This window comes from Euleptes europaea, chromosome 1 (assembly GCF_029931775.1).
Source record: "Euleptes europaea isolate rEulEur1 chromosome 1, rEulEur1.hap1, whole genome shotgun sequence".
Taxonomy (NCBI): Eukaryota; Metazoa; Chordata; class Lepidosauria; order Squamata; family Sphaerodactylidae; genus Euleptes; species Euleptes europaea.
In genome coordinates this window covers 117,023,700-117,048,995 of record NC_079312.1, presented here as the reverse complement: position 1 = coordinate 117,048,995, position 25,296 = coordinate 117,023,700, and the positions used below count along the sequence as shown (strand labels likewise).

Below are 25,296 nucleotides of genomic sequence, written 5' to 3'. Positions count from 1 at the left end.
GTAAAAAACAGACAGATGTCTTCAATGAATCAAAAGGACACACACACACACCAGTAAAAAAAAAGCCTGATGTGTGCCCTACAAGCACAGGATATAGGTGTCAGATACAAAACACTGCAAAAGTCTGATTCAATATATCACATAAAAATGCAATTTTACAAATTGTAAAAAAAATTCCAAATGATATAGCACCAAAGAGCCAAAAGAAGAAGAGTTGGTTTTTATATGCCGACTTTCTCTGCCACTCAAGAAAGAATCAAATCGGCTTACAATCGCCTTCCGTTCCCCACAACAGACACCCTGTGAGGTTGGTGGGGCTGAGAGAGCTTTAAGAGACCTGTGACTCGCCCAAGGTCACCCAGCTGACTTCATGTGAAGGAGTGGGGAAACCAACCTGGTTCACCAGATTAGCATCCGCCGCTCATGTGTAGGAGTGCGGAATCAAACCCGGTTCTCCAAATTAGAATCCACAACTCCAAACCACCGCTCTTAACCACTACACCACGCTGGCTCTCAGGCAATAAACGGCAATTAGCATTCCTCAGTGGTGGTGGGGAGAACCTCCTCTTCCTTCCTGTGCCATTTTCAAGAGCCCAACCCTCCAGGAAGCACCCCTGTGTGTGAACTCGGAGACACCTTCGTGTCAAGTTGAGCCCACAGTTCAGTGAAGTTGTCGCTGCAGGACACAGGTGGAGAGGAAGTCTTGCAGACATGAGGGTCCAAGCCCATGAAGGGCTTTGTATATGATAGCCAATGTGTATTATGTGCCATCAAATCACTACACAACACCCTCTTTATCTCTGAGAAACACCGTCTCCACTGAAAGAGAGGGATTCTTTGTGGAGCACTGAAGCCGCCTTCTGACACCAGCACAGACAAAATCCTAACAGGTAACCAAACATTCTTTTGACACTAAGAGATGTTTTCTTTATTTTTACATTAATCCAGCCAAATTATTTAAGGATACCTTTTCAAAAACACCACATGATACCTGGTTCTCATTTACTGGGTCACTCATTTCTTCAAAGCAAATCTTAACTGTGGTGGAAACAGTCGGCATAAGACTCCTTTATCAGGCAAAAGCTAATTCTTGAAGCAGAGTTTAACCCACCCATCATAGCACTGATAGTACAGTTTGCTACAGCAGTCAACCTCTACAGCACAGAGATTTTTGCAAGGGATATTAGCACACCGAATGGATTGGCTTTATGCCACACGAACCCTCGTGCCAAGGATCTGTCACATCGAACTGAGAAGAAACATGTGTCTCATGCTGACATCCAGAAAACGTGACAGCCTGAGACAGCAAGCTGCGATCCACACCAGGGATTCCTGCCCTGATAGTCTCTTGGTACATTTACATAATCAACCCTAAAGCCTATAGAAACTGCTCTGCACCTGACTGGCAGGCTTGCCAAAGCATGGCATACAACGCAAGTCAACCTGGAAACAGCCCATTTTGATAGGAAACTCTTCTGACAGAGCAATCAAAGGAAGGGGGCACTACTAATGCTAGAGAAGAAGGCCCCTTTCAAACGACGCTTATAATCCGTTTGAGCAACCGGTTGCTAACAAATTTTTTGTGTCATTTCAGACACAACTATTTTGGATCCCAGCTGCTAACAGATTTCTTTTTTACCTTTTCAGACAAAGCTGCTTGTGTCCAGTTGGCTTTCTCCCATTTTCAGTTTTTCCTTGCACGTGTGAATCGAAGCAGTGTGCTGTTTAAAATGTCTGGAGCGCTTCCAAAAGAACAGCTTTTCCCCCACCTTTTTCCATGGCATGTTCTTTTCCAGCTTTTAAAAAATGTTCTAAGGTTAGCACTATAACACCATAGCAGCCCAATGCATCCAAATGCTGGTGATATAGCACTGAACTGCTATATCAGCAGCATTCAGGTGCATTGTGTTTCTATGGTGCTATAGAGCTAATGTTAGAATGTTCAAAAAAAGCTGGAAAAGAATGCTCTGCTAAAAGAAAGGCGGGGAGGGGAAGAATGGCACTGTTTGAAATGGCCAGAATGCTTTCGAGATGACTTATAGATGGACTGAAACATGCTGTATGAAATGTATTGCTTTACTCAGAATCAGGTCAACAATGGATAACATCCAGTTTAGAACAGTAATCTGCAAGAGGCCAAAGACAATGGCAAAGCAAAACGGTGTAATTATGGGCCAAAGGTGGGGAGGGGAAGCGTGGCACTGTTTGAAATGGCCAGAAAGCATATGTGACACACAGAATTCTATGTATGGAGCTCCCAGGTGGGGTTTTCCCCTTTTTAAATAGCTGCTATATGGAACCATTAAATGGATCAGGACTGTAGCCTGGGGAAGCAAGGATTAAGCCTGACCTGATCTGCAGGCTAATTATTTAAAACGATGAAACCTAACACTGCCAGTGTGGTATGGTGGTTAAAAGAGGTGGACTCTAATCTGGAGAACCGGGTTTGATTCCCCACTCTTCCACATGAAGCCTGCTGGGTGACCTTGGCCCAGTCACAGTTCCTTCAGAACTCTCTGAGCCACACCTACCCCAAAAGGCGCCTAATGTGGGTGAGAAGGGAAGGCAATTGTAAGCCACTTTAATACTCCTCACAGTAGAGAAAAAGCAGGGTATAAAAAACAACTTTTTAAAATTCACATGATCACACATACCATTGGTCTGTTACAGTCAGTCTTGTCTAATCAGACTGGCGATGGCTCTCAGGCAAAGGTCTTTCACATCATCTGCTACCAGATTCTTTAACTGGAGATGTCAGGGATTGAACCTGGGACCTTCTGCATGCCAAGCAGATGCACTGCCACTGAGCCACAGCCCCTCCTCCTGAAATAACTTCCCTGGGAGTAGATAATGAAACACCTAGCATTTGGGCCCTGTCTGCATCTGTCATAAAAATTCATTTCAGGAAGAATCTCAAAACACATGGGGAATTTTATAATATATTTCTTACTGCAAACAGGAACTTTATATTAAACTTTTAATTGCAACTTTTGGCTTTGCTTCATCTTCTTTTCTGAATATCGAAGCACAAAACAAGCAACGGGGAAAGCTGCTGTCCAGGAATCATCTCAGTATATAGGGTTCTATACTGAATGAAAGCAATGTGAGGAAACCAGAACAAAAGCTGTGCCTTCTGCTCACACATGCCAAGGCAGATAAATCTGCTCTTGTTCATGGGCTCTGCCTTGGGGTCGGAAGATACTGTGAGAGGCCTCTGACTGCAAATTCAGACCTTCCAGCGGAGAGGAGCATTTGACTATTTACACAGAACCTCAGGAGGTTCAGCAAATCTGCATTAAAACCAAGCAAACTGTGCAAGCTGTTTCCAGATGTGAACAGGCTCTATTCTGCTTTGCTTTGAGCAGCTCTGAGAAATTATGCTTCTGCTGCTGCGAATGTGGCAAGTCCCACACTGACAACAGCTTGAGATACGCTGTCAGGTTGAAGTCCTGTATCAGAAATACTAGTGTGTGTGTGGGTAGGTGGGTGGGTGAATGAGAGGGAGGGGTTACAGCTGCAAAGTAGCTACATACCCTTTAGCTAAACTCTTCTGGCAATGCCATTCTTGAACAAAGGCTTGAATGATTTGTCTGACAGCAGAGTCTACCTGGAGCAGAAATCCTTTCATTTATTTGCTAGTTAGGAACAATGACATCTGTTTTAAAGCCACAAAGACAGCCTTTTGCAGTGCCTTGGGTTCTGAATTATTCTGCAAATGGAGTCACACTTGAAGGGGAGTTTGCCAGATGTAGCCACCCACAGTACCAGCAGCAATACTCAACAGCTCCACCTTAGAATGGGCTTTGGAGAGGAGTTCTCATGTATCTGCTACTGATATATTTTGCTTACCTTGAGTTATATTTTGCTTCCTGGTTGTGGATGCGTACTCACCATGGAGCTAGGATTTATACTGACCTTGCTTACTAAGATATTTGGACCAGATATAACAACTATCTGAAAAATGATACTGGAGGGTCCAAGTTATTCCATAGGGGGGATTATCTAGCTAATGAACTGCCCCTACTTTTTATGCATGTTTTATAGCTTGGTCAAAATTGCTGTATTTTATATTTACTGTACTTTATACTGTGTATTTTAACAATGTATACCACCGAGGAAGGCCTGTTGGCCAAAATGTATCTAGTTTTGATGGACTTTTTAATGATTTGCAATATATTAAAGCTTTGTTAAATTTTTTTTTTTTTTTTGGTATTCTGTCTATTATTAGGTTTTTGGTCAACCTTATTGGGTACCTGTTGTTTCTGGGTTGAAGTTCTTTCTTCCCCTTTCTGTTTGTGTTTTGGAACGCCAAATGAAACAAAAAAAAATCTTTACCCACTGGTGGAAGATGGCAAAGGAGACTGTGAAGAATGCAAGAATCCAGGATGTTCTGGCTTAGGAACCAGTTGATTGACTGCTAAGGAATTCTGGGAGTGGCCAATGAAATGGTAACATTCAGGGAGGGAGAGAGAGTTCTGTTCAGTACCAGAGTTCAGTACGGACAGAGCTCTAGGCAGCTAGTGAGAGCAGAGGGCTGTCTGAGGAGGATTTGTCCTCAGTTAAAATCAAAAGAACACTATTTAAGTTGTTTGACCAAGACAAAGTCAGCAACTGGTTCATAAGGACGTTAACTCTAATTGTATAGAGTGTGTCTTGGTACTGAAATTGAGAGAGAGCTCTGAGGGAAAGAGAGTTCTCAAAACCAGGGAGAGTGAAGTCAACTCAAGTGTATTGAGGGATCCCTAAAGGGTTGAGGAGAATTATTCTCTAGAGTCCAGAGTGAACCCAGTCCAGTTTAAAGATTAAGGATTAAACTGGCAAAGTTTTTTGTTTAGTTCCGTACTCCAGAAAACGGAAGCAACCTTGTGTTTTAAGTAAACTCAAGTGAAATCTGAACAAGTAACTGATAAACTAAAGCAAGCCTCTCAGTGAAAACAAGTGTCCAGCATTTTGAAATGAATGTAATGTTACCATCTGAAAACAACCATTCCTCTCTTGTACATATATATAAGTATGAAGTGTCTACTCTTTATTGGTTTACGACCAATATTACCATTCTGAAACCAAGTTTGCCTGTTTAAAATCCTCATCCTATGTTGCTGTTATTAATAAAATCTGTTGTTTTGAACTTTTACCTCACTAAGCCTCTCTACCATCAATTTCTGACAGACATAATTCCATTGAAAGATTGTTCTCCCCCTCGATCCATGACATCTATTATTTGGTGGCAGCGGTGGGATATGAAAATAACGCCCACAAGAAGGAAAACCCATAGAAAATAAACATATTGAATAAGTCTGTCAGAAATTCCTGTCAGAAATGGCACCTCCATGCAGAGTGAGAGAGGCCACAGGTGATAGTGAGGGGGAAACTACCACTGAAGAAAATCCTAGTTATGAAGTGGAAGTGATGTGAATAAAAGTTGAATTAGCTCAAACTGAAGCAGAAAAAGAAGAGGAATTAGCCAAAAATTAAAGCAGAAAAAGCAAAAATTGAAGCAGAAAAAGAGAAATGTAGGACTGAGGTTGAGAGAGAACATGAGAGAGATCAAATGGCACACCAAGAGAGACAAAGGGGGAAAGAAGCTGAAAGAGAACATGAGAAAGAGATGTTTGAACTAAAGATGAGGAAAATTCAGTTAAGGGCAGAATTATCCCTTCCTCAAAGAAATATAGAAGGTCCCACAGTAGAACGGAAGAAGTTTCCCAGATACCAGAAAGGGGATGATGTGGAGACATTATTTGTCAGTTTTGAGAGAGCTTGTAGAGATTTTGGAGTCCCAAAGGAGGACAGAATGATTTATTTTAGACCACAGATTTGTGGGGGACTGAGTGAAGTATACTCAGAAATGAGGGATGAGAAAACCTCAAATTACTTGTTATATAAAGAAAGAGTGCAAGTAAGATATGGCCTTACTGCAGAGCAAAGCCGTAAAGCTTTCAGAGACATTTGAAGAAAGCCAGGTGAAAGCTTATCACAAATACGTTGTCACTTGGTCAGAGCCTTGGCTAGACAGACTGAAGGGAGCAAACTGAAAACTTTTGAGGAACCGAAAAAACGGATGGGTCTGGAACAATTTTACAGACAGGTTCCCTCACAATGGAAATGGTACTTGAGGGACAAGAAATTGAAAACAGTTGATGAAGCTGCTGTTTTAATAGATGAGATAGAAGGATAGTTAGGAGGATCCTTGTTCCAACCTCCAGGGAAGAAATTTTGGTCCAGCTCTGTTGCACCTGAGTAATCATACCTGCATCACATTCAGACATACACGCAAGCTACACGCATAAGCCACTGACTCGCAAAAGCCATTAGCTGGCAGAAGCTGCTTACAAGCAAAATCACAGAAGCCACTTCCCAGTGGCCCCCCTTTCCTTTCTCTTGCATACACTTCAAGTCAGTAACAAGTTAGCATGCACGCACATACATTCCAATGTCTGATAAGGAATGCTCTGGCGTTTCCCCCCCTCCCCTTCAGTAACTTTCGCATCGCTCTGCAAAGAGAACGCTATGAACTTTCTCAAGGAAACAAGCTCCATTCATTAATGTCGCGAGGCTCGCGCACGCGCTGAAGAAACTAATGACGTTGCATTGACAAGCTAGAATTGGATGTTAAGAGAATTGTATCATTGGAATGTCAAATGTCTATAAAACCTCTTGCATTTGCCCTGCCTTGGTGCGACAGGATCGCAGAGCTGTTTGTCTGTATCCTGGCTCACCCAGTTATGACTTCTTGGCCAATAAAGCAAGCTGTAATCAAACCAACCTCCTGCCCTCATTGCTCTCATTGGACTCTACAAGAATGGGGGAGCACAACATTGGCGCCCGAACAGGGACAGCAGGCCTGAGGACTCTGCCCTAAACATCCTGTTGGGAGACAGGCTCGAGCTTAGAGCAGTCAGCTTTCAGGCCACAGCTTCCCGGAGAAACCTCGATGGGGAATTCTGATTACCAGCGCGCACTCAACTCCTTTGTTGGGGGGAACCCAGTCTTTCCTCAGAGAGGCAGACCCGGAGGAACGCTACTGAACGCCTGCCTAAGGAGGTTGGATCCACCACACGCCCAGGGACATCACACCCGAGATTCCCGGTGAGTATGGTGGAACTTGAGAACAGGAGGGGAAAGAGGGGTGGTATCCCTTCTGTAAGAGTGAGAGACGGCTGAATGGTATGCACTGTCTTACATAGGGACGTGCTGCATGAGCTTTGAATTTGCGTTTTCGTCCTCCCGTGAAGGAATCGACCAGGTCTTAGTGCCGTGCCTGTTGTGTCAAACCCCTCACTTTCGGGCAAGAGAGACCCGGAGAAGTGGCAAGTGGACTTTTGCAGAGATGCCCCTCCCCATAGATGCAAGGAACATCTTTTGGCTTTTGTGGATTTTTCCCTAGAAAGGTCCAGTGAACCAAAAGATGGGTTTGGAAAGAGATAACAAGTTGCCTTTTGTAATCAGCACTCACACAGCCTGTGAGTAACTTTTCTGGACATGAAATGGTCACCACACACTCAGCACACCGTCCACAAGCATCTGGAAAAGTAAACCGCATGAACCAGATGCTCAAAACTCACATTCCCCGCCCCAGCCCGGGAGACATCACTCCCCTGGCACTCACATGCATCAGAGCAGCCCAGTCGCCCAGAAAAGTATGGGGGGGAAGAACCTTTGCCTTGTATTGTGCACAATCTGGCCCAGTTTTTCTTCTGTCGATCAACAGATGAATGATGCCATCCCATTGCAGCCTGCCTGCCCTTCCGTGCTGGTTCCTGAAGTTCTTATCCAGGAGCTCACCCCAATTGCTGAGCAGCCTCGTTGGTCCAACAGCAGTGAAAGTTGAAGGCGTTTTTAAGGCTTGAGTCCATTACTCCCACATAAAACCTGTCTGTGCACCAGATGACAGATGACAGGTGGAGCAACGTGATCCCTTGCGTTTGAAAAATCAACAGGAGAGCCCAAGAAGCCCCTTAGATTAACTGGGTCTCTCTCTACTTGTGCCACTCACTTTGTTTACAGTCTGATTGTCATCTTTGCTGTTCAAAGAAGACTGTTTGTGGCACCCCCTGAACCTATAATTCCGTTCTCTTCAGTGACTCTACTTCAGTAACTTTGACTCAGTGACTTTCAGTTTTCTTCAAGTAGACTCTGCCTAAGTGACTTTCATTTTCTCCAGTGACTTTAGTCCTGTTTCTTCAAAGTGACTTTGAATCAGTTTTCCTCCAGTAACTCTCAGGATCACAATGAACTTTCTCAGGATCACAATGAACTTCTTAAGTGCCTTAAGCTGCTCCAGCCCCTGCCAGCAAGCCCATCACCCCCCCCCCCACCCAATGTACCAAAAAGTTGCAATCTTCAGCCCAGCTCTCAGCCCCTGCCAAGAATCTTTTTTTGCTGACTTGGGAGGACGAGTTGCTCTTACTCTGAATGTATCTGATTGCTGGGTGCGTGTGTGTGTGTGGGGGGGGGGGGACTCAGATGTCCGAGCCCTGGAACTCTGTGTACTTCTAGGTGACCATCACAAGTGGCCAGCCACACACATCATTGATTATTATGTTTAACCATATAATCAGACTTCAGTCCATCCTAGAGGTGATCAAACCACAGCTGCCTTTGATTGGTAAAATAATGTGTTTGGTGGGGGAAGTTGGAAGAAAGTGATGTGGTTTTATTGGTTGTGTATTAGCAAGCATTATTCTGTTTCCTTGATTGTATTCCATATTTTGAGCGATTAATAAGGTCCGTCATTGACAGCTCACACTTAGTTGCAATGCCTGTTGACATCCCCCCTCATGGCCCTCATGGGGCCCCTGGAAAGGTAATGATCCTTCGTTCCTTTCCTAAACACCAGCCTACTGGAACCCTGACTTTCCATGCACCTTTCTCCCTTTGGAAGCATCCAAAGGTAAAAGAAAAAGGGAGGAATATTGCGCCTGAGTAATCATACCTGCATCACATGACTTTTTGGCCAATAAAGCAAACTGTAATCAAACCAACCTCCTGCCCTCATTGCTCTCATTGGACTCTACGAGAATGGGGGGGAGCACAACACCTCTGAGAAAGCTGAGACCTTAAAAACCAACCCAGTGATGTGCTCCCCAATTCCCATAGAATCCGATTAAAGAATGAGGGAAGGAGGTTGGTTTGAGCTTACAGCCAGTTTTATTGATCAATATACCATAGCTGGGTGAAAGCAGGATCTGAAGCCAACGGGGACTAAGATCCAGTCACACACTGAGGTGGGGCAACAGCAAAAGATTATATAGACTTTTCACATTGCAACAGAAGAAGATACTTTTTCTGAACAGGCGATCCTAGCTTTGCTGGAGCGCATGCGTGTATGCTCTTTGCAACATTTATGAATAGAGCCTATTCTATTGAGTTCAGAGTGTTCCCTTGAAAGCGAAAACTTTATTGCAAAGGGGAGGGGGAAGGCGCTCCCGGGTCGCTCCTTATGCAAAGGGGAGACTTTTCCAGCCCTTGGAATGTGTGTGTGTGCGCGTTCTTCGGTGCAAACTAGTTACTCGCTGAAGGGGAGGGAGAGCGGGCTCTTATGCAGGGAAGGGGGAAGGGTTACTGAGAAGCGGCTTCTGCCAGCTAACAGCTTTTGCATGCATGCTTGCCTGTAAAATGCGGGTATATCTGAAGTTGCTGCAGGTATGATTACTTAGGCACAACACCAGCGAGGCAGAACCCACCAGAACAAGCTAGGGGGAGAGGAATTGTCTGTTTCAATTGTCAGGAACCAGGGCACATAAAATCTAACTGCCCCAAATTAGGAAACAGAAAATCTCCAGTTCCCGCCAAATTTGTCAGGCTAGTCAAGAAAATAGAAACCATAGCTGAATCACAGAATAGAAAACAGCCTGAAGAGCCAAAATCTGAGAGACCTGCCAGAGACTCATACATATGGACAGCTGAGGAGGTTCTTAACAAAGACTATCTTGAACCTATGGAGATTAAACACCAAAATGTATTATGCTGGAGAGATACAGGAGCCGAGATATCCTTAATGATCCCTCAAGTTGTAAAGAAGGAACAGTATCTTCCAGGCAAGAAATGTAAAATCAGAGGAATAAGCGGCCCAGACTTTGATGTGGACTTGGCAGAACCCATCAAATATAAAGGATATCAAGAAAAATGGATTGTAGGCATGTGGGAAGATTTCGTCACCCCTATGTTGGTGGGAAATGACTTGGCTGCACAGGCAAAATCTATTTAAACAATTACTAGAAGCAGAACTCAAGAACAGGCTTCAAAAATGCACACTAGGCCTACAGATACAAGGGTTGCTACGGAAACTGAATGTATCAATTCAGATCCACCAGAGGCGAAAGAGAGAGTGACTGACAGCCTTATAGAAGATATTCCAGCTGCACAGTTTTTTAACTAATCAACAGCAAGCTGAAAACTCCTCCCAAGAGTTCCACACTGGAAAAAACGATGGAAGAGAAAGAACTGTTAAAGATAACTACCGTATATACTCGCGTATAAGCCGAGTTTTTCAGCCCAAAAAAAGGACTGAAAAAGCCGAACTCGGCTTATACGCAGGTCAATACGGTAGAGGGGGGAGGGAGGGGGGAGGGGGGAACTTACCGCCGCCGCCTTTTCCCGGCCGGGAGCGGCCTCCAAAGGCCCCCTGCGGCCGCAGGGAGGCCGCGCCGCCGGGCCCGCGCCACTTCCCGCCGCCAGGAGCGGCCTGGGGGGGGGGGCTCCTGCAGCTGCAGGAAGGCCGCCCCCGCCGGATCCGCCGCTTCCCACCGCCAGGAGCCCAGAAGGTAAGCCTGCGGGGGGGGAGGGGTTATAAGACGACCCTCGGCTTATACGCGGGTGCCTAATTTTTCCCCATTTTTGGGGAGAAATTAGGCACCTCGGCTTATAGGTGGGTCGGCTTATACACGGGTATATACGGTACTTCACATGAAAAGGAAACCTTACAACTCAAGGATCAAGTTGAAAGACAGGAAAAAGAAACAGCAGAGCAACTGAGCCTTCCCGATGACAAAGTGACTGTGGCAAGTATCATGTCTGCAGAATCCACTAATTTGAAAGGTGAACAGAGCCAGTCAGAACTGTTTGATCTTCAACTACTACCTAAAGTACAATTCGCAGTGGACGTCCAGAGCATGAAATTCCAAGGAGACAAGATGCTGATGATGCATCCAGTGAAGAGGAGCAAGCAACAATCTACTGCGAACAAACCGACCCAGATATCAAGAGAGACTCAAGGATATGAACCCTTTTGTGTTTACCAGCAAGGACCCAGACAAAACCAGAGACATGAATATTAAGTTGTTAAGACCACATTTCTGTAAAGAATGGTTTGTAAGAATTGCATATGTGGAGGAGAAAACACGGTTAGCACTTATATGCAACAGGCCAAACTCATCTAGAGTAAAAGGTATGGGGTTGAGCTTGTCTGCCAATTCAACCAAAGTGCAAGTGGGGCAGGGGAGGTGTGTACCTGGGACCCTTAAATATCTGCTTCTGGATGGCTCAGGGTAAACTCGGCATACGAGTCCCAATAAAGACAGGGGTAAGACCAATTTGATTTATATTCCTCCCGATCAGGTAACAGCAATCTATCTTAATAGAAAGCTGATTCCTAGAAAACCACAATGTGCCATGGTGGAGAAGGAAGAATGCTTAGCCATGGTATGGGCTTTAACCAAACTAAAGACAATGCAGTGGCCGCTTTTTGCAGGTTTCTCAGGCAATGGCAGGGGGAGGGGCGGTAGCTCTCACAGACAAATGTGATCTCACCTTAGAGGGAGCTTGCCAGGTTGATTCCGCTGGGGTTCTCTTTATTATTTTATTATTATTTACTTTATTTATATCCTGCCTTTTTTCCCAACAGGGACCCAAAGTGGCTTACATCATTCACCTCTCCTCCGTTTTATCCTCGCAACAACCGTGAGGTAGTTTAGGCTCAGAGTGTGTGACTGGCCCAAGGTCACCCAGCAAACTTCCCTGGCAGAGTGGGGATTCAAGCTTGAGTTTCTCACATCCTAGTCTAACACTTTAACCACTACACCACACTGGCTGTCTTGTTTTGACACTGGTTCTGTCGGGCTTGAGCCACCACATTGGCCCTGGGCTCTACTTGACTTCTGTGGCTTAACATTGGTTCTCTTGGGCTGGACTCCCTTCCCTTGTTCCAGTTGGTTTAGCTTGGATTCTCTGGTGTGACTTGCCACATTGGTCTGTGGCTCTGCTGAGATTCTCTGGTTTGATGCTGGTTCTGTTGGGCTTGTTGATTCTTTTTGCATTGAGAGGCTTTTGGTTGCTTGTTCTTGTGTGTTTGGCTATTTTTGCTCTAGAGAAACCAGACGTTTTTTCCCCATATGAAACATTGGAGGATGGCTGGGGGCACCTTGTTCACCTCTTGATCCAATTCACTTGAAACTTGAGAGTTCTTTAGTGGACAGGCAGCTTCAGCTGTGCTACAATTTTGGTGTCATTTGGTGGAAAAACTGCCCCTCCAGCCCCCAAGAAAAATTCTCCACAGAGAGAATAATGAGCCTGAATAATTTCAGAATCCCCAAAAGTCCTGAGTCCGAATACTGAACTGACATTGGAGACCCAAGTAATCCGAAATACCAATAATTATGCATTCCATGAAATCTGGATCTGAAATATACTGAATTTTTTCCTGATGCACACCCCTAGTTCTTTAAGAATGTTCTTCCTGCTTAAACAGAGCCATCTTGAAGATTAGATAGACAGCATGGGACAGCTCATTCAAAATAAAATCCACTATTCAATGGATACTCTTGAGCATTTGGGCATTAATGAAGAAATATTCTGCATCAGTGGCATTTTTAAAATTGAGCTATTTATGACCACCACATATTAGACAGCAGCATGATTGAATTTCAAAGACAAAGAGATCTATCTTGACATTCATCAATATTCCCTCTCCCAGCCCTCCCTCCCTTTTCTTTCTACCAATGGCCTATGCTGATTGCTTCCTCTACCACTGCCCCATATGAAAGCACAATGTAAATATATCTGCATTACCGGCTGTAACTCCTTATTAATAAACACACAAATACAGCCTATTATTCATGTCAACGGATGGGCTAAACTCTCTGACGCAGGTAAGGAGGAGGATGTGGCTTCTCGCACTCTGTAAATGCTGCCTGGCCTCGGTCTCCAGGGAAGCTTCAGGCTTCCCATTAATCTTGCCTTAATGAGATGTTATATAGTTTCAACATGAAACCAGAGTTGACATCCAAACATTTTCCTCTTGCGTTAGGATTTTATTTCCAGACACACAGCTCCTGCCAACGAATCACACTGTGACATTGCTGAAAACAGAATCAATTTGAAAGCTACTACCTGCTTTTGTCTGGTTTTAACAATTTGCGTTGTCTTCATTTAGCCTACTCGCAATGCAAAACAATGAAAACGTCAACCCCTGAATGCACTTAAGTACATTAAGATAGTGGCCCAAGAATTGTTCCTCTTGGTGTGCTGGGAACACCACAAATAGCATCTTCTAGCCCAATATGAGTATTTTTAACCTTCATAGAAAGCAGAAAAGCCTCATATTAAAGAAGAAGAGTTGGTTTTTATATGCTGACTTTCTCTACCACTTAAGGAAGAATCAAACCGGCTTACAATCACCTTCACTTCCCCTCCCCACAACAGATATCCTGTGAGGTAGATGGGGCAGAGAGAGCTCTAAGAGAGCTGTGACTAGCCCAAGGTCACCCAGCTAGCTTCTTGTGGAGGAATAGGGAAACCAACCTGGTTCACCAGATTAGCGTCCACCGCTAATGTGGAGGAGTGGGAGTCCACCACTCCAAACCACTGCTCTTAACCACTACACCACACTGCCATCATGAGGGAAATGTCCTCATGTTATACTCATTCTGTGTAGGACTCATGGTGTTCCCTGCCAGGGCTTGTCCCTTTAAACCATATTTACAATAAACCTGTTTTAACTGTGGCCAAAGAGAATTTTGTGGAGTGGCTGTGGGGGAATGTCTACGTGGACACACCTGCCCACAGCCACTACAGAGAGGGAAGGCACAGCTAATGCCTTCAAAATGGCACTGCTGCTTCCTTTAGCACTTTAAAGGATTTTTCTCCTTTCCCTGCCCAGCTGTAATGTACTGTTATAGTGAGCCTCAGCAGGGTAAAAGAAGAGAACTTTCAGAGCCACCAGAGATCCCTGCATGATTGCCATCATGCAAGGGTGGGTCAGGCTGGGGGAGGGGAAACTGAAGTGAGTAGGGTGTGAACATGTGCAGACACCGTTCCTACTCGACTTGCTGCTGCTGTGGCAGAGGCAAATGTACACACCCCTGTGTGGTTGCAGCGGGGTTTATTTATTTAAAGTGGTTCCTTAAGTGTACGCAAATGGGAATATCCACAAAACCTTTCCCCAACTGACTTCTTGAGCTGGATCTACACATGAACACATGAAGCTGCCTTATACTGAATCAGACCCTTGGTCCATCAAAGTCTGTATTGTCTACTGGGACAGGCAGTGGCTCTCCAGAGTCTCAGGCAGAGGTCTTAAACATCACCTACTTGCCTAGTCCCTTTAACTGGAGATGCCGGGGATCGAACCTGGGACCTTCTGCATGCCAAGCAGATGCTCTACCACTGAGCCATGGCCCCTCCCTAGTTCTTCTGTTGAGTCTTCTTTATTGATATAGCTCTAGCATAGTTATGTTAATATAACCAATTCCTACAGAATGTTTCCATTTCAGAGGATTACTTTAAAATGTGTACAAAAATATCAGAAGAGCCGACAGAAAGGAAGCTTTTCTGTACTGAGCTTGGTCATTGCTACGAGTCTGTTACTCAGCAATAAATGAGGTGCTTTTCCCATGTTATCCACAGAAATGAATCCTCAGGTCAAGAGAACCATGCAGTACAATCCAGTGCATGCTTGCTTACTTCTATGTTCAGTAGGGCAAATTCCTGGGTAAATGTTGTGCATATAATTGCAACTTTTAATGTGAAAAGTTACTTCACTGTAAATGGCCTGTACCTTATTGAGTGTGTTAAGAGCTGTCTGGGCAGCAGCAAGAGCAGGTTCAGCTTTTGTTAGGTCCTCCTCACAGTCTCTCTGCTTCTGCTGGACCTCTTGGGTAATTAAGGCCACCTTCCGTTCCTCGTCATCAGCAATGGCCTTCTCCTTGCTCACTTTCTCCGTCTCTATGCCCACCACCTGGATCAGCTTGTCCGCATCCTCATTCTTCTGTTTCAGCTCCACTTCTTGGGCTGCCAGCTTGGCTTTTAGATCATCCACCTAGAACAAGGAAAGTAGAAAACTCAGCCAGGAGACATGGAATTAGAATTATGGGGCACTTACAGGGGACAGAGAGTATTTGAAAAAGGAATATGCTGGAAGGGAAGATCTTAATAGATTTCACGCTAGTCAATAGATCACTATAAAAAGTATCTGAAGAAGTGAGCTGTGGCTCACGAAAGCTCATACCCTACCAGAAAATATTTTTGTTAGTCTTTAAGGTGCTACTGGACTCTTGCCCTTTTTGACTACTGCAAACAGACTAACACGGCTACCCACTGTGAATTATAAAAAGTGTGGACAGAGATTGAAATGGATCATCGATTCAGGTGTTTAAATGGATGCTAGGAACTAGATTCAGTAAGCTGAATAGCGCACAACAACTATTTCACTTTATTAAATGGGAGAAAAGCATTGTCTACATATCAAATCTAGGGCTGTTGATTCGGTTCGGCCCGACCGAAAATCAGCCGAATTTCCCGATTCAGTGGTTTTTCGTTCGGGAGGAACCGAACTCAAAACTGGCGGGCAACCGGGGGGGCCGAATTCAGCGAGTTCGGGAGTTCGCAAATAAATCCAGCAAATTCGGGGCCGTCAGTAAGCAGCATAACCGTCAGTAAGCAGCATTCTCCTCCCCCGGCCAATCGGTGGCCAAGCTGGGTCTTCTTCTGGCCAATCAGTCAGGATTGAGTGCTGGAGGAATCAGCTGATGTGCAGCCCGGCCAGGGAGAGAGAGAGAGAGAGAGTGAAATCCTCGTGTGTGTGTGGGGAGTGCTTGTGCACATTTGCTCCTTTCTGTGGCTGCAGCGGGCGAATTTTTTGGGGTACAGACACAAAACTTTCAGTGGAGCTTCAGATGAAGCTTCTTAAGATACCCCCCAAGTTTTATAAACATTGGGTCAGGGGGTCCCAAGATATGGGCTCCCCCCCTTTTTCTTTCCATGGCTGCAGGGGGTGCATTTTTGGGGGTACAGACCCCAAACTTTCAGTGGAGCTTCAGATGAAGCTTCTTAAGATACCCCCCAAGTTTTGTAAACATTGGGTCAGGGGGTCTCGAGATATGGGCTCTCCCCCTTTTCCCTCCCCCCTTTTTCCATATATGTGGCTGCAGGGGGCGCTTTTTGGGGGATATAGCCCCCAAACTTTCAGCATAGCTTTAGACAATTATTCTTAAGATACCACCCAAGTTTTGTAAAGATGGGTTCAGTGGGGGCAGAAATATCGCCTCCCCCCTTTTCTCTTTCCGTGGTTGCAGGGGGCGCATTTTTGGGGGTGCAGATCCCAAACTTTGAGCGGAGTTTCAGACCAGTGTTCTTAAGAGACCACCCAAGTTTTGTGAACATTGGGTCAGGGGGTCCCGAGATATGGGCTTTCCCCTTTCCCCTTTCCCCTTTTCTCTATTGGGATGAATGGATCAGTCGATCCTGTGTGCATCTTCTCCAGGGGGCTTTCGTCGGTTCTGCCTGGGGTGTGTGTTCCCCCTCGAGTCTCTCGCTCCCTGGTTTGAGGGGGGGAGGTTTCAGTTGTGTGTCTTCTGGTTTTCCCTGTTGCAAAGGTGTTGTTTTACAAGGTTGTGTTGCTTTGCAGTTGTTTTGCAAACTGTTGTCGGGGCTGGGAGCTTTGTGCATGGGCGGCAAGCTCTGCTGAGAGATGCACATTAAGGGTGGGGGGGATATCTCAGCCCCCCCTGACCCAATCTTTACAAAACTTGGGGAGTCTTTCAATAAACGTTCTTTGAAGCTCTGCTGAAAGTTTGGGACCTCTAACCCCAAAAATGCCCCCCCCCCGAGTTGCAGAAAGGCGCGGTTGTGTTTTTAATGGCTTTATTCGGCCGAATTTTTTTTCCGAACTTTGAATTCCCGCCCAATTGAACGGATCCGAAGTGGGGGAGTTCGGACTTCGGCATATCCCGAATCTAAACGGGCCGAATTAGGCCGAATCCGAACTATACCGAATTTTTTTAAATTCAACAGCCCTAATCAAATCAGAACACTGGTACTTTACTGCGGAGGCCCCCAACCTTCTTGAACCTATGGGCACTTTTGGAATTCTGACATAGGGTGTTGGCTGCAACCACAAAATGGCTGCCACAGGAGGTGGAGCCAACCACAAATTGCCAGGTTATGCATAACTCTGATAGTAGCTCTTCAGCATTTCAGACAGAAGCTCTGTTTAACAGGATGCCTTTTAAAATTAGCATATTGTTTAAAAATATTTTCTGTCATACATACAAAATAAGTCAACATATCGAGCTAGCTAAGAAACTCTCATCTGGCAATATAAGTCTTCATTTTGCAGGCATCTAACACTTGTGCAAAAGGAAAAGGGGGAAAATGTTTCTTTTCCTGGCTATCCATTTACACACACCTAGCCATATTCAATCTGCACTATTTCTTGTAACAACAGTTGATGCTGAAGGGCTGGGGAGAGCTAGTTGCACGTGCAACCTGTATAGTAAGAGAGATATCTGGCCAGACTTTGATAGGAACATAAATGATTTTTGAAAAGTTAACAAAGTTTGATGCAGTGATGTTATCATATTCCTCCTTAAATTATAAAAACATATTCAACTAGAAAGATTCTGATGACTTCAGTACAAGTTCCAGTTAGGTACATTAAGCATTGTAGCCAAGCTGCCCTATTATGTTGAGCCAGAAGGAAGTCCCACTGTGTTTTAAGAATATTACTCTGCTGTTTGCACAGGTAAAGTACTTTATAGAAAGCACTGTCGGCATTATACCATAAACACCAGAAACTCAAAAAGGCCCATCTGGCCCAGCCCACTTTCTAAAAACACTTGGTGGGCACTAAGTAAGGTGTTGGCGTGTGTCACGGCACCCACAGATATCACGTTGGGGATTTCTGCTTTACTGTAATACCAGTGTTCTGATTTGATATGTGGAAAACACTTTCCTTCCTTTCCATTGCACAATGATGTAGGATCCTGTGGGAAAGCTTGCATGAGTTGGCGGAGCAGATCTTTCCCTGCCTTCCCCTTCCCCTCTCTCTAAATGCAAGCCATTTCCATATAGGTTATTTGCTTTGGGTTGAATTGGCAGCTGAATAGCATTATAGCAATATAATATAAGAGTCTGTGTACCGGGTTCTCTCAATTCCCAGCTTTCATTTTTATAAAGATTAATATGTAGCCTCTTTCACTGAGGAACTATAAGAAATGAGGTTTTTAAGGGGCTATAAGAAATGAGGTTTTTAAGCAGAGGCTAGATGGCCATCTGTCAGCAATGCTGATTCTATTACCTTAGGCAGATCATGAGAGGGAGGGCATCTTGGCCATCTTCTGGACATGGAATAGGGGCCACTGAGGGTGTGTGGAGGGGGAGGTAGTTGTGAATTTCCTGCATTGTGCAGGGGGGTGGACTAGATGACCTTGGTGGTCCCTTCCAACTCTATGATTCTATGGTAACCATACTTGTTAATGAAAAGCTCACTCCAAAACCTGTGAAAGCACCAATTAATTTACAAAAAAGAGCCAAAATTCTACAGAACTACCTGAAACACAGTGTCTTTCCATTTACCCTGGAAGAGTAAGCTCTACAGCCTCAGGGTACCACCTCTGCCAACAGAGAAAGGCAGGCATATAATTGGTCTGGGATTCCATGCCATTTTCAGCACAGATTTTATACAGCCTATAATCGCCTCAAGTAAGTGGCAGGCATTTTGTGTAAGCTTAGAGTGGAGCGCTGCCCTTTGTATATTCCTTCCCTGAACAGCTAATCCATTTTCATCTCCTGTTGTTCTGCTGGAGGAGGCGAAATTATGCTTTGCTTGCTGGGGGTGCAGAAGCACTTCAGTCAGCAAAACTCAGCAGCAACTTTTTTTGTTCATTTAAAAAAAATCTTTGGAGATTTGAGAAAATTGAAGCAAGAGCTTTGCTGATTTCAGATCTGGCTTATAACCTTCAGCCTGCAATACGTAATTGTGTGCTGAATGAATACATGTGTGAATGGAAAGTTTATCAGGTTTTAAGTGCTCTGATGAGGCAACCAAGGGATTGACCTGTCAGATCTGCCCAAGCCTTATAACAGCCACATAAAAGGAAAGGCTGTAAACGCAATCCAACAGGCTCATTGTGAGATGCCATAGAATTTCCAGACAAAACCTTCTTTTAAGAACCTTGAGAAAAGACTTAAAGTACACAACGGTAACGGAAAGCTAAAACAAAAGCAGCACAGGATATTAAGAACCTGGGTTACATCTGAAAGATGCCACTTTGGAATGCATAAAATAAGGAAAGAAGAAAATGCATCAAAGCAAAATAAGGGTCCCTTCATACAAGCTCCTCTGACAAAGGAAGGAAAAACTTCCTAAAGCCCAACTAGTCCCAGTAGCCACTAAAAGCAAACTGTGAAATCTTAGCATTTTGGCCCAAATTAGACAAACATGCTGATTCTATAACCTTAGGCAGCTCATCAGAGGAAGGGTGTCTTGGCCATCTTTTGGGCATGGAGTAGGGGTCCCTGGGGGTGTGGGGGGGGAGGTAGTTGTGAATTTCCTGCATTGTGCAGGGTGTTGGACTAGATGACCCTGGTTGTCCCAATGCAAAAGGGTGCAATGGCAGTTAGAAGGTCCTTTTGAAACAGGAAAAATTGGAAGTGGAGAACTGAGCGGGAGGTTACGTAGCCTTTTTCCTGCCCATCATTTTCCAAATACAAGTCTCCTCCTTTCCTCTCTCCCATACAGCTTCAAATGTACATTTCTCCTCATACATAACATGAACACACACATGAAGCTGCCTTATACTGAATCAGATCTTTGGTCCATCAAGGTCAGTAACGTCTACACAGACTGGTAGCGGCTCTCCAAGGTCTCATAATTATACATTTGAAACCGTGAAGAGGAAGTAGTGGGGGGGGGGGGCAACTGGGGGATTGGGATATAATTTGGACTGGGGAAGCAGCAGGAAGGAAAGTGTAAATGCTCCTTCCTTCTCACCACTCTACTACTCCTAAACACGATCCAATGGAACTGGCTTCTCCTATTTCAGGAAAGCTATCAGGCTACCCTGATATGTGTTTGCATGTAACATTTGCCTTATGCCCTAGAGAGTGTGTTCTGCGGCTATGCTAGCAAGACCAACCATTAAAAAGAACCTGCTGGTTGGGAATCAGCAGGATTGACAACCTCCAGGTGGGGGCTGAAGTTCCTCTGGAAGAAGTTGGTTTTTATATGCCAACTTTCTCTACCACTTAAGGGAGAATCAAACCGGCTTACAATCACCTTCCCTTCCCCTCCCCACCACAGACACCCTGTGAGGTAGGTGAGGTTGAGAGAACTGTGACTAGCCCAAGGTCACCCAGCTGGCTTCATGTGGAGGAGTGGAGAAACCAACCCAGTTCGCCAGATTAGCATCCGCCACTCACGTGGAGGAGTGGGAGAATCAAACCCGGTTCTCCAGATTAGAGTCCACCACTCCAAACTACCGCTCATCATCACTACACCACACTGAATTCCAGACTGCAGACATCAATTCCCCTTGGAGGAAATGGAGCTTTGAAGGGTGGTCTCTATGTTTGCCAAGTCTTGAGAGTTCTGTGGCGGAAGGCTCCAGCAGTGGGAATGGGCAGAAATGGTGTCATTGCTATGACAATAACACCACACACACACACACACACGATCCTGCCTCTCTTCCAGGGCTCTGAAACAATTCCTATGATTTTGCCTCATGCAAATCCAAGTGATTGTCAGTCAATCAGAATCCATGGAACTCCACTGAATGGGAGGTGGGTGAACCAGCCTCAGCTTAAGAAGGGTGAAGAATAATTTGTTTCTTCAGACAGGAAATTTCGTGGCTCTGGTTAAGAGCATCGGTTTAGTCCGGTTTTTATTTGGCTTTTAGTTCAGGTTTGGGGTCAGCTTAGGGAAGAAAGCTTCTTTAAGTGAGACAAATATCCTGTAAAGGCTTGACATTCTTAATTTATATGTACACATTCTGTGGACAGGAGCTCTGTGTGCTAAAACAGCAACCTTGAACCTGGAACGGATCTTGTCTGTTATGGAAATATCTTCCAGTGAAACCTTGTAAGCTAAGGTAGGCTGTCTGGAGAAAGAAGAAATCAAATCTTTCCTCAGGGTTTATTTATTTTAACTGGGGCTCAGATACAAAGTGGTTACTCTCACTGGGTAACCTATGGAGGTGTAACCTATGGAGGTGAAGTTGAGAGCCAGTTTTTTTTTTTATTGAAGCTATCCACACAAAATAATTACCCTATTAAATAATATATTTTCAGTTAAATAAACCTTTGTTGTTCATCTCCATCTGTGTCTTGTCTGCTAGTCCAATATCTATAAAAAGTGATTTCTACTTATCTCATAAATAAAATATAGCAGGTTCCCAAATAAGAGACCTTTAGGAAGCACATAGCTTACATGCTACCAACCCTTTAATCAAAGCTTGTGTCCCCCATTTTAACTGATTATGGGTGATTGTGGTTTAAAGAATCCACAGGAGAGGCCAGTATTGGGGATTGGATGTTCTTCAGTGGCCTCAGAGTCTTCCCTCTCCCCTCCCCTCTTCCATAGCCAGCGCACTGAGACACCTTGACATCATGTCCAGAAAAAAAAATCTGTAAGTTGTGGTGATACTCTAGGAACCCCACAGATCTCTATCATTTGACCATAGAGATCTGGGGATTCCTAAAGTGTCACTGCAATATGGCGATATCACTTCCAGTTTTTAGCCAGAAATGACATAAAGGTGTCATGAGCTATCATTTCCACTTCCCCGTCTCCATTCCTTTGGCAGAAATGCTGTCAAGGCACCACAGTGACAAGATCAGGGAGGATCGGCAGGAGTCCTCCCACTAGAAGTGGGTACATGGCATCGCTGACTCTATGGCTTCCCCGCCCCACACTCTGCAGGCCCTGCCCCCAAATATCTGGAAACTCCCCTAGTTGGCAACTCTGGATTCAAGTTTATGGCTGACAGAGTTGTTACCTATCTCTACCTCAAGGTGTATATGGAAAGTGAGAAAGAAACGAAAGAAGCTTAAAAAATAATAAAATACTAGAATATTTCACTTCTAATTTCTTGGGTTTCTATTTATTTATCTATATCCTGTCTTTCCATGAGCGCCTATTCAAGGTGGCTTACAACAAACATTAATTGAAACTATAGCAACAATAAAGCAACCAATAAAGCAACAACAACAGATAAAAGCACCAAAATATCCACAGAGGCAGCAGCCAACTGACTTCATGTCCATCTTTGTTGTTGTTTTTAACTTTGTAATCAACAGTTGTGAAGATGAATACAAAAGAAAGCAAACGTTCTCCAAGGACTGTATTGACTACCCGGAAACTGGGCAGTAAAGGTAATGCCAGAGAGTGAAGAGGAAATGACTAACTTCAAAAGCAGTTGATGGCATGGAAAAGAAATTGAATGGATGATAGTGATAATGACTACCCCAGTGATTTTGGCATGCTCCTTCCCTTCCATGCAAGACCATACAGACAAAGACAAGAGAACACCCAAAACATTGCTAGACCTTGGTGGTATAAGAATGCCAAACCCCCAAAGCCCTAACTAATCAAATATGATGTTTCCATCTTAATTGAGGAATAGAAGAGGTGTCTTTTTTTAAAGAATCCCAGGATGGATTTGCAGTTACTGGTGGGAAGAACAAAGCAGTCCAAGCACTTTGTGACTCCCAGTGACAGAAAGAAAAATCCTACACAGACACACACACACACAAAAAATAAGAGCGTTGAAGAACAGAGAGTTTGCCCAGTAGGCTCCCAGCAGGCTTTTTAAATCCGGTTGTCTGTACTAGGCTTTGGGACTAAGTATGTAACATCAGAAAGGCCACCAATTAATTGCTGCAGCAGGAGAGACAGGAGTCTGGAATTCAATGACGCACCTTTAACAAAAGTAACTCTAAACGATTACCTCAGACACCGAAAGATGAGTGGAATGCAATTTGCTTTTCAGAGGCTATGAAAAAGCTTCTCCTTCCTTCTATGCTCCTCCTATACAAAGGGAAACGTCTACTTTTCTACGACACTACAGCCCTCCAAAGAAATGTGGCATGGAGGCAAAAGAATAAAGGTTCTGAAAAGGCAGTCATTTTGACCAGCCAAGGATTAAAAAACAACAACCATCATGCTTTTGAAGATAGAGCTGCTTAGAGAGAAGCCAAACTATGATCTAAGATTACAAAAGAGAAGATGTAAGTCCCCAAAATAAAGCAACAACCCGTCTGAGGAAGACCATATTCTGTTGTTACATTCATTGAATAACTGGCAGATAGAACCTCAGAGGAAATCATATTGAGCCTCTCTATTGTACCTTCTGGATCTCCTGATAAGAACTGCCCAAAGAATGGTCATTAAGAAAAAAGAAAACCCAGTCAGATTTCTTTTCTAAGAGCTACTGAGGTTCTGCCGCCATCCCCATCCAAGCCAACTGCAACCCAGTTGTATCTTTAAATTTCCCTGTGAAATAAGAGCAACCTTTAAAAACACAAATGACTGCCTCTTGAGCTCAAACAACCCTGAGCTGTGGCTCACGAAAGCTCATACCCTGCCAGAAAATACTTTTGTTAGTCTTTAAGGTGCTACTGGACTCTTGCTCTTTTCTACTACTGCAGACAGACTAACACAGCTACCCACTGTGAATTATCAAACAACCCTGGTGAGCAATTGGTTCTGGAGGGACAGTCAGGGAGAGGGGAAAGGATGGTAAGACCAGTCCATCAACCTATGTTCCTTGAAGTGACTTGCCGTCAGGATAAGCAGCCACAAAAGCTACTTTCTCCACATCTTTCTTGCCCCCTAGGTCAGCAATCCAGGAAGCACCTCACACTAAAAAAGATTTGGCCCAAGAACCCCTGGTTGCCAACCTCTACTACAGTATCTGTTGTCTGTTGGAGAGGAGCTGTGGCTCAGTGGTAGAGCATCTGCTTGGCATGCAGAAGGTCCCAGGTTCAATCCCTGTCATCTCCAGTTAAAGGGACTAGGCAAGTAGGTGATGTGAAAGACCTCTGCCTGAGACACTGGAGAGCCACTGCCCGTCTGATAGACAATACTGACTTTGATGTACCAAGGGTCTGATTCAGTATAAGGCAGCTTCATGTGTTCATGTGTAGATCCAGCTCAAGAAGTCAGTTGGGGAAAGGTTTTGTGGATATTCCCATTTGCGTACACTTAAGGAACCACTTTAAATAAATAAACCCGGCTGCAACCACACAGGGGTGTGTACATTCGCCTCTGCCACAGCAGAAGCAAGTGGAGGAAAAAGCATTGCACCTTTGGTAAAGGCTCCTAATTTGCTTCTGGGCCCAATTTAAGATATTGGTATTGACCTTTAAAGCCCTCTATGGCTTGGGCCAGCATAATTTAAGGACTGCCTACTTCCATATGAACCAAGTCATCCTCAGAGGCTCTGCTTCAGGTACCCCCACCATCTGAGGATAGACAGGTGACAACCCAAGAAAGGGCCTTCTGAGACGTGGCACCCATATTGTGGAACGCCCTCCCCAGGGATATTTGCCTGTCTCCCTCTATCATTGTCTTCTGACAGCAGGTGAAATTTTTTCCTGTTCTGTGTCCTCTCACTAATTATCATTGGCCCTCCTCCCTTTCTCTCTATGTTTATATATTTTACGTAATTGTTTTAAATGTTTTATACATGTTTATCAGTATTTTAACACTGTTTTGATAGTTTGCCATCTTGAGGACCCTAAGTTAGATGGAAAGGTGGCATACAAATGCTTTAAATGAATGAATAAATAAATAAATACAGAGGCAAGAGGCCCTAAGAAAGATCACCCTGCCCACATTCCCCATGGGTTACATACATTTGTGTGTGGTGGGGGGGGGGGAACGGGTCATCACATCCCTTGGGATGGTGTGTTGATGTTAGCCAAAATGTGAGACAGGGAGATAATATATATAAAGCAACAATTCTGTAGTCTTCCCCATGAGATTGGCTTGATGTCAGTCAGAAGAGACACACGCAACTGGCCTTGTACATGTGGTTGTTTAATTCAAACACCTCCTCACACCTCTATGATTGTGGGCGT

The 25,296-nt window shown here is 44.5% G+C and overlaps 1 protein-coding gene across 1 annotated transcript in view; it reads right to left on the bottom strand.

Annotated features, from left to right (window-relative positions):
* Positions 1 to 25,296, bottom strand: part of DNAH9 (dynein axonemal heavy chain 9) — a 206,270-nt gene that overhangs the window by 129,438 nt on the left and 51,536 nt on the right. The window contains exon 11 of the mRNA XM_056866930.1: positions 14,996 to 15,256. Within this exon, the coding sequence (XP_056722908.1) occupies positions 14,996 to 15,256 (261 nt within the window). The remainder of the gene's footprint in view (positions 1 to 14,995; positions 15,257 to 25,296) is intronic.